The following is a 9,761-nucleotide window of genomic DNA, read 5'->3' as shown; positions in this document are numbered from 1 at the left end:
TTATTATTTTTTATGTACAGTGAAGTTTTATCCATAGGAGTCAATATCCAGGTAAATATCTCTTGCATTAAGAATTTGTCAATTAGCTCCTGAATCATTCTGTGTACTGTTTTATCATTTGCATCATAAATTAAGACATAAAAATCAGCATAAATGATCCCCTCAAGATGACTAACTAATGCAAAAAGTCAAACTGATGTGTAGAACTGACTGAGTCAGAAAATAAAAGCTGAGTCATATCTGAACTGAATTAGTCTTTGTAAAGTGTGTAAACATCTTGAATGTAGGTGTCAATGGGCTTTTTTTCATCTGGCTCCAAACTTATAAAGATCTCGCCACCATGGCACCATGTGGAAAAAAATAAGGCCAAAATTGTGCCTTTGTTCTTCAAAGGGCAATCAAACCGAGTTGGATGTGAAGTTGCTATGAAGACTAACTAATAATAAATAATAAATAATAAAAACAGTATACAAAGAGAATAACGAAAACGCACTAACATGCCCAGCAGAGACTGAGTGGTGCAGCAATGCGTGCGTTCACACACACACACACACACACACACACACACACACACACACACACACACACACACACACACACACACACACACACACACACACACACACACACACACACACCGGGGCTGTGTCTCAGCAGCGCCCCCTGCAGCAGCCTCTTCCCTGCAGCAGCAGCAGCAGCAGCACCTGGACTGCCTGTCCTGTCCTCAAGAAGTTCACAGCAATAAACTGTCTCACACGAAGACCAACCACCTGCATACAAAATGGTGAGTCCACAGTGTGTGTGCGTCAGCTCCTTATTGTGTAAATGATATTTTGTTAAGCAGGAGAAAGAAAACCAGTCTGTCAGCGGCTCCTCTGGATCATTATAACGGTTTGTGTGCAACAAGCTGCGGAGGCTGTCAGGGGGCGAGTGCGGCTCACACGGATGCCGATGCCCGGTGTTTTGTGAGGTGATGTGTGTGTTCAGATGGAAGATCGGTGCGTGTATGTGCGTGTGTGTGTTGTATACGCAGCAGCTGATAAGGAGCAGGGCTGTGGCCTAAAAGCTGCCCGGGCCTCTGCGCTCTGTGACGCTCACAGCAAATCTTTTAATATCAAGCTGCTGGAGCGCGTTCATGTCGTGTGTTCACATGTGAGGGGACACGGTCCTGACTGCTCTCATGTGCATGTTGGTGAATCCTGGAATCACCACAGGAGGCGACAGAAATATGGAATGAAATATATGTATGCCCATAAAGACGTCACCTACACAGAGCTGCAGCACTGCCACACCATGGTGGATGACTTTAAATGGCCCAAAATCATCTATGACTATAATATTACTCTGTCTGGATATCTAGGATTGGGATTATGGAATTGTTTTGTAAATTAATGCTGTAGAATTAAGTTGGATATCTATATTATCAATGTTTGACTCTCGGTTTTCTGTCATATGAGTTAAGTAATTTCATAATATGTCAATTTAAACCCTCTAAGGTGATTTATTTAATATATATATATTTTCTATACCATGAACATCACAAACCCCTTTGTGGTCTCAACATTCCCCTAATTTAAGCAAACATAGATTTTATTTCTCAATTTATGCCCACTTTTTTTTTTGCCCCTCCTCATACATTATAACCCCCCTGTAGTTCCCTTATGTAACCACTTCTAAATTCACTAAATCCAGATCTTTATTAGGATCTCCATCAAATTTTACACTCATAAATATCAGTCCTAATCAGGTACTAATACTAAAACTGATTATATATATTATAATAAAGCCCTTAATCATTTCGCATAGAGTGAAAAACATCTGTTTGTTTTATTAATTAGGATTTCAAATCATTATTTGGCTTATTTGGTCATTTAAGGTCTAGAATTCTGCTCCCTGTGATTGTGAAATGTTTGGGTCCTCTCAGCTGCAGCATGAGTGCCGGTGACTCGGTACTTCCTGGTGTTGGTGAGAGACCAGAAGGTGAAGTCTTCATGTGGTGTTGATCAGGCCCATGGATTCAGTTACAGACATGTCTTTCTTTTTATAACTGTACTCGGAACAGCAGCAGAGATCTGTTAGTGGACATAAATAAACAGACGCACGATGAAAAAAAAAAAAAGAACCTGTGCGGGTTGTGACCCCACATGACCCCCTTTCCCCTCCCTCCCCTCCTCCACCAGGTGAACTTCACAGTGGATCAGATCCGTGCCATCATGGACAAGAAGTCCAACATCAGAAACATGTCCGTGATCGCCCACGTGGATCACGGCAAGTCCACGCTGACTGACTCGCTGGTGTCCAAGGCGGGGATCATCGCATCGTCCCGGGCAGGGGAGACCCGTTTCACAGACACGCGCAAAGACGAGCAGGAGCGCTGCATCACCATCAAATCGACGTGCGTTGCCTCAGAGCAGCTCACTGTCTTTGTGCAAAACAGTGAAGGTCCTGAAAAGTTGATAGGAAGTCCCAAGCATTTCTAATTTGTTTGTACCATTCATCATAAAATATGCAACAATTGTAGTTCAATATAGGTAAGGTATCCTTTATGAATCCAACCCTCAGACGTACATCTGAGCTTCATCAGCACCGTGGCTGTGGTTTGATCAGATTGATGATTGATTGATTTACACAGAATCACATGGAGCCTGTTATTAATATGAAATACTACTAATAATATAAATATCATTTCAGCTAGAGCCCGACAGATATTCATTTTTGGCGCTGATACTAATACCAATTCAGTAAATATGTGTATATACAGATATATATCCTACATACAGAATTTCACTTATTATCTATTAAGTGGAACAATCTCAACTTTGACGTTTGTCCCAAGAAATCCTGAATGTAGCTTTGTTAAGTCCCAATTTTTTACAATGTTCCTTTAATAAAATTTAGGAAGATGTTTAGAGAAGACACATTGCACCTTTTTTAATTCATTCCTTATATTTATTTATAAGATGAATTGATGTTGACAGACAAACACATTACATTAAGCCCTCTCTATGACTCAGGGCCATCTCCTTGTACTACGAACTTGAAGATAACGACTTGGCGTTTATCAAGCAGAGTAAAGACGGCAACGGCTTCCTCATCAACCTGATTGATTCTCCAGGTCACGTTGACTTCTCCTCTGAGGTCACCGCTGCCCTCAGGGTGACTGACGGAGCCCTGGTGGTGGTGGACTGTGTCTCAGGTAACCGCACAATGTCTCACATCCTTGCCTCCCCCTTCTCACACGTGCCCTTCCCACGCTCACCTGCTTGCTTCCTGTGCCAGGCGTGTGTGTGCAAACGGAGACCGTGCTGCGGCAGGCCATCGCTGAGCGTATCAAACCGGTTCTGATGATGAACAAGATGGACCGCGCTCTGCTCGAGCTGCAGCTGCAGCCTGACGAGCTCTTCCAGACCTTCCAGCGTATTGTTGAGAACGTCAATGTCATTATCTCCACCTATGGAGAGGACGATGGAGGGCCAATGGGAAGCATCATGGTACGGCACATGTACCACAGACACACACTTATGCACTAATACAGCTTGAATTAAAAGAAACTGAATTTTACTTGTGATTGCAAAGACAAATGGGCTCTTCTCTTTTAGATTGACCCTATCATCGGCACAGTCGGGTTTGGCTCTGGCCTCCACGGCTGGGCATTCACCCTAAAGCAGTTTGCTGAGATGTACGTGGCAAAGTTTGCTTCTAAAGGATATGCTCAGCTGGGACCAGCAGAGAGGTGTAAGAAAGTGGAGGACATGATGAAGAAACTGTGGGGGGACAGGTAATCACAAGTGCATTGATACCAAAAGTTACCAGGCTGTAAAACATGGTTGTTAAATATTTTATGCCTCTTCCAGATATTTTGATCCAAGTGTCGGCAAATTCAGTAAGACAGCCAACGGTCCCGATGGTCAGAAGCTCCCTCGCACCTTTTCCCAGCTTGTTTTGGATCCCATCTTCAAGGTGACTGAAAGTACACTGCGAAAAACCTGCAGTTTTATAAGAGCTTCATTTATCTGATGAATATTTAGAATTTACACGTTTCTATGTTGTTAAAAATCTATGTTAAGCCCCTCCATCTTTGTGGAGGAGGGCAACAAACTGGGACATTAAAGTTGCTGCCAGACATTCACTGAACTCCGGATAATCTCCTGAAATGTTGCTGTGGACGTTCCCTGGAGTTTTCCCCATCAGCCGTCTATTAAAAGACAATATCCGAATGAGTCCATATGAGATTACTGCAGGATAATGTCACTGCGAGTGAGTGGGCGTGTTAATGGTGTTTCTTATAGACAACTGACACAAGTCTGAAAAAAGCAAACAAAGAGAGTACAAATGTCTCTGGAGGAAAAAGGGTGTCATACACATGGAAGAATCTAAATTTAAGCATGGAATGAAGAGAATGGAGAGCCTTTGGCCAGTGTCGATGTGATGTAAACAAAAACACCTGATTTTCGCAGCAGAATTTATACTTTATAATTTTAATTTATACATTACGTCCTGCCTCTGCCACTCCTTGCCTGGACACTCCAGATTCTTTTGTTGATGTGAAGACGGGAGAATCTCCAGCTGCGTTCTTCAAATGTGAAAGGCAAACTTTGGACCCCTTTGTCCTGTACTTTTTCCAGAGTTCATGTCTAAAAAAACAGCTTTAGACTCCACCAGTATTCATTGTTTCATTTCTCTGCCAACAAAAGGCATTCAACTATTTCATTAAACTATTATGTCATCATAATAATGAAATAAATAAAAGAGGATGTCTTAATTTGTTTTCGCCCTCTCTCATTTTCTCAACACTCAGGTGTTCGATGCCATCATGAACTTTAAAAAGGAGGAGGCGGCCAAACTCATTGAGAAGCTGGACGTCAAACTGGACTCAGAGGACAAGGAGAAGGAGGGGAAGCCCCTGCTGAAGGCCGTAATGCGTCGCTGGCTGCCCGCTGGAGAGGCCCTGCTCCAAATGATCACCATCCACCTGCCCTCCCCCGTCACTGCACAGAAATACCGCTGTGAGCTGCTGTACGAGGGGCCAGGAGACGACGAGGCTGCCATGGGTCAGTGCAACATGGACAAGACATAATTTAATTAGGAGCCACATGACAATTACTTTATTTAGATGTTGAGCTGAACTTATCTCTGTTCAGGTATCAAGAACTGTGACCCCAAGGCTCCTCTGATGATGTACATTTCCAAGATGGTCCCAACCACCGACAAGGGTCGTTTCTACGCCTTTGGCCGTGTGTTCTCTGGATGTGTGTCCACTGGTCTGAAAGTTCGCATCATGGGGCCAAACTTCACCCCTGGCAAGAAAGAGGACCTCTACTGTAAACCCATCCAGAGGTGAGCATTCTTGTTAAGAAACTACAGCATCTCTTCTCCTCTTGTGTTTTTCATCAAACATAACTCTCTTCTTTCATCCAGGACCATTCTGATGATGGGTCGCTATGTGGAGCCTATTGAAGACGTCCCATGTGGCAACATCGTGGGTCTTGTTGGAGTCGACCAGTACCTTGTTAAGACAGGGACCATTACCACCTATGAACAAGTATTTTTTCCTCCCTGCTTCATGCATCAAACTGTTGTGTGGCCTGTCCTGATTCCTCTCCCATGGCCCTACCCCTAGATTTGAGGGGCTCCTTGCTGGGTAGTGTCTCCTCCAAACGGAGCCACATAGTTAAGGCTAGAATATCTTCCCCTAGGAGTTGGGACACCACTCGCTACATCATCACCAGCCAACCAACGTTATTACAGTGACAAACAATGTCAACTAATGTTATATCATCAACCTACATTGTAACAGTGACACATCTGACGACTGCAGGACAGATGGGGCAGATTGGTCTATTGCTGAATACACAGTCAGCGTGTTTACATCGCACTGAAAACATGAGTGAGAGTGTTTTTTTCAAACTTCATATACGGGAACATTACTCTCACTCAGGCTGTTTATGTGCTTGTTTTGATGGCGTGAATAGCGATTTTCCTGAAATGCTTGTAACAGCGATTCGATTACATTTTTATTTGATACTGGATTAAAATGAAATATTCTGCTGGATTTAAATAATATATATATTTTAAATATTTAATTCTTCACCCGCAGCGGTCACCATGTTGATTCACTTCATCAGTTCGGAAAGGATTCTGACATTCTGCAGCATTTTTAGGGTCCTGAATACATTCCAGTTGAAAGGGTGCCAGATGGCCACTACCTCTACATCACATAGAGAAATGAGGCCACACTACCTCTACATGGCCATGTTCAAAACGAAGGGGTTAGTGCCATGTGGTAGGGCTAAGGGATGAACTGGGACATGTCCTTACTGTACAGTGTATTTATAATGAGTTATTGTTACAACTGTTACAACTGCTCTGTCCGCAGGCCCACAACATGAGGGTGATGAAGTTCAGCGTGAGCCCTGTGGTCAGAGTCGCTGTGGAGGCCAAGAACCCTGCTGACCTGCCCAAGCTGGTGGAGGGTCTGAAGCGCCTGGCCAAGTCCGACCCCATGGTGCAGTGCATCATCGAGGAGTCCGGGGAGCACATCATCGCCGGAGCAGGGGAGCTGCACCTGGAGATCTGCCTGAAAGACCTGGAGGAGGACCACGCCTGCATTCCACTGAAGGTGAGACGTCCAGAACAGAGGGACAGAGGCCGTTCAATAAGATGTGCAGGTTAATGTTATCAAGCTGATTTAGAAATGAATTCAAAATGTTTTTATTTACATGGAATCAGTTACATGAGGTGAAAAACATGTGGAGCTTCTCCACTTGACTGATATCTGATATTTCAGACTCCCCAACAAATTCAAGCACACTACTTCAAGTACAAAAACATCAAAAAAACAACCTGATCTGCTCCAAATTACACACACTCATAAGTATCAGTCCCCGAAATATGCCTGATATTTATTATCAATATCCATTAAGTATTTGTGAGAAATCAACTAAAATGTGGAAAAAAGCCTGATCTCGCAATGTTAAGATTAAATTCCTGCATGGGAATTCTTCCTTGGGTTCATGTCCCACCTGTCCAAAAATGGAAACAAACAAACAAATGCAGGTGAAAATAATTGATAGATACTCCTGTGATGCTTGCAAAGTGAAGGAATATAAAGTTTTGTAAAGCAAGTCTCATCTGAACACAATAAATACCAATTCTCTCTCCCTTCATCTCTCTGCAGAAATCAGACCCAGTCGTATCTTACAGAGAGACCGTGTCGGAAGAATCAGACCAGATGTGTTTGTCCAAGTCGCCCAACAAGCACAATCGTCTCTTCATGAAGTCCCGTCCTTTCCCTGACGGCCTGGGTGAGGATATTGAGAAGGGGGACGTCAGCGCTCGGCAGGAGCTGAAGGTTCGCGCTCGTTATCTCGCCGACAAGTATGAGTGGGAGGTGACGGAGGCCAGGAAGATCTGGTGCTTCGGTCCAGATGGGTCCGGGCCCAATCTGCTGATAGACATGACAAAGGGTGTTCAGTACCTCAACGAGATCAAGGACAGTGTGGTGGCCGGTTTCCAGTGGGCAACCAAAGAGGTGGGCAGTGATTCATTGTGACTCCAGCTACATTTCACTACTTACGTTTGTACTTGCGTCCACCACAATGCTGCAGTCTCTGTCTTTAACCTGCAGGGCGCGCTATGTGAGGAGAACATGCGATCAATTCGCTTTGACATTCATGACGTGACGCTGCACGCAGACGCCATCCACCGTGGCGGAGGACAGATTATTCCCACAGCTCGTAGGGTCCTGTACGCCTGCCAGCTCACGGCTCAGCCCCGTCTCATGGAGCCCGTTTACCTGGTGGAGATACAGGTATGTGTGGAGGCGGACGACCTCCAAAGCAAAGTGAAAAAACAAGAACGTTAACTATTAACTATCTGTTAACCTTCATGTCTACATATTCTAGATTGCATTTTCTGTGAGAATATTTGGACAAATAGAGAAACATACATTACAAACAATGTTAGACTTTGATCCCCATAAAGTGGAAAACATTAATCTTTTCAATACAAAATTCGGAAGTGTCTCGCTGTTTATGTTCAACTTCTTCGTGCCAGTTTACCGAGTATTTCTGATTGCTGTGCCTCGTATTTGTACAGTGCCCTGAGCAGGTGGTCGGTGGGATCTATGGCGTGTTAAACAGGAAACGAGGTCACGTGTTCGAGGAATCCCAGGTGATGGGAACTCCCATGTTTGTGGTGAAAGCTTTCCTGCCTGTCAACGAGTCATTTGGTGAGTTTGTCTGTGAATCTGTTGTTTTTTGAATCTAACTATTAAACTTGTAGTTTCATGATAAAAGAGTATTTATTTAGTTTGACCAAATAGAGTTGAATAAAATTCAGTTCATTTTTCGGTTTCAGTCTCTGATACATGCTCAGATTCATTTGTTTACGACAAACCAAACTTGATGAAGATGTTAAGTAATTCCAGCTGATCAGAGTCACATTGTTGGCAGAGAGAACAGTTCTGTTTAAATGTGTTTGTTTCCTGCAGGGTTCACAGCTGACCTGCGCAGTAACACTGGAGGACAGGCCTTCCCTCAGTGCGTGTTTGACCACTGGCAGATTCTCCAGGGCGACCCCAGCGACCCCGCCTGCAGACCCCACCAAGTTGTTGCTGAAATTAGGAAACGTAAAGGCCTGAAAGAAGGCATCCCCGCCCTCGACAACTACTTGGACAAACTGTAAACTCTGACCCTGGATAAAAAAAACAAAAAAACAAATCAATCTCTAAACCCTACCCCGTGGGCACTTTAAAAATATTTGCACAGGCTTACAGATATGTTGCACAAACTTGTTTTGACTTTGAGTCCGGAGCAGAAACAAACATTTAAGTTTTCCGTTTTAGGCTAGTGGAAGCAACAGTGCTATTTTTTTTTTTCATTTCACAGCTACAGGACACCAAGTGCCTAGGGCAAGGGTTTTGGGGAACAATTAGATTAAAGCAGTAGTATTATCAATCCCTTGTTTCTTCTATTCCTCCATATCACCTCCTTTCCCCCTCACCCCTGCCAGGTCGGCCCTGTTCAGTGCACTGTGATACTGCTGCAATAACACGTATTTAAATAGGTCATGGCCAGATAAAACCATGGGAATTACTTTAAAGTGTAAAATTCAAAGCTTCCTGGATTGGACCTTTGTTCAGTGGTTGTACTGAATTAAAACATTCAACTCATGATGAAAAATGTGACTCCTGAAATTGTGTTATTGCGTCAGTCAGCTGAAACAAACTGAAGGGAAAGTTTGACATTTTGGGAAATAAGAACATTGACTTTCTGACAGTGAGTTAGACGGCACCATTGATACAAAGTCCCGCAGCTTGATTAATCTCTGAGAGGCCCCTGTTGACCCCCACTGTATGTGTCAGTGTTTCCCCAGACACCAAGAAACCAACCAGTACACTAGATTTGAGATAATAAGTTGATTGATTTATGAGTTAAATGACAGAAAGGAAAAATACAACAACAATTCAATAGCATTAGTTTCTCACTAATGTTAACCCGTTTCTGAGACTGTCGCTTCAGTGACAATTTCCACAATTACCAGTGTAATAGAAAATAATGATGGATTGATATTTCTTATTTCATGGGTTATTGGGGTTATGCGTATACTGTATAATTATTGAAGCCTAAACACACAAAATTCAAATACTGATTCGGCAACAAGCTTAAATATTTGATTCTGCCCTATTAATTTCTCTGTTAATGGAAACTAAAAACAATAATAATAGTGGGCTATTTTCTTATATTTTAAATTCTCAATTC

At 43.2% G+C, this 9,761-nt stretch overlaps 1 protein-coding gene across 1 annotated transcript; it reads left to right on the top strand.

Annotated features, from left to right (window-relative positions):
- Positions 1-649: 649 nt before the first annotated feature.
- LOC109644766 (elongation factor 2b) lies at positions 650-9,182 on the top strand. Its single transcript, XM_069511611.1, has 14 exons — positions 650-784; positions 2,181-2,395; positions 3,015-3,196; positions 3,280-3,491; positions 3,600-3,778; positions 3,855-3,960; positions 4,799-5,051; positions 5,142-5,337; positions 5,419-5,542; positions 6,377-6,619; positions 7,178-7,531; positions 7,628-7,810; positions 8,098-8,230; positions 8,492-9,182. Exons 1-14 carry the CDS (start codon positions 782-784, stop codon positions 8,683-8,685), a joined length of 2,577 nt encoding a protein of 858 aa, XP_069367712.1. The 5' UTR covers positions 650-781; the 3' UTR covers positions 8,686-9,182.
- The last annotated feature ends 579 nt before the right edge of the window (positions 9,183-9,761 follow it).

Source organism: Paralichthys olivaceus, chromosome 16 (assembly GCF_024713975.1).
Source record: "Paralichthys olivaceus isolate ysfri-2021 chromosome 16, ASM2471397v2, whole genome shotgun sequence".
NCBI lineage: Eukaryota > Metazoa > Chordata > Actinopteri > Pleuronectiformes > Paralichthyidae > Paralichthys > Paralichthys olivaceus.
The sequence above is the reverse complement of the archived record's forward strand: the minus strand, read 5'-3'. Positions and strand labels throughout refer to the sequence as shown.

Coding starts and splice junctions, on each gene's coding strand:
- LOC109644766 (XM_069511611.1), top strand. Junction 3,492..3,599: donor GGCCAATGGGAAGCATCATG/GTACGGCACATG, acceptor CTTCTCTTTTAG/ATTGACCCTATCATCGGCAC. Junction 5,543..6,376: donor CCATTACCACCTATGAACAA/GTATTTTTTCCT, acceptor CTCTGTCCGCAG/GCCCACAACATGAGGGTGAT.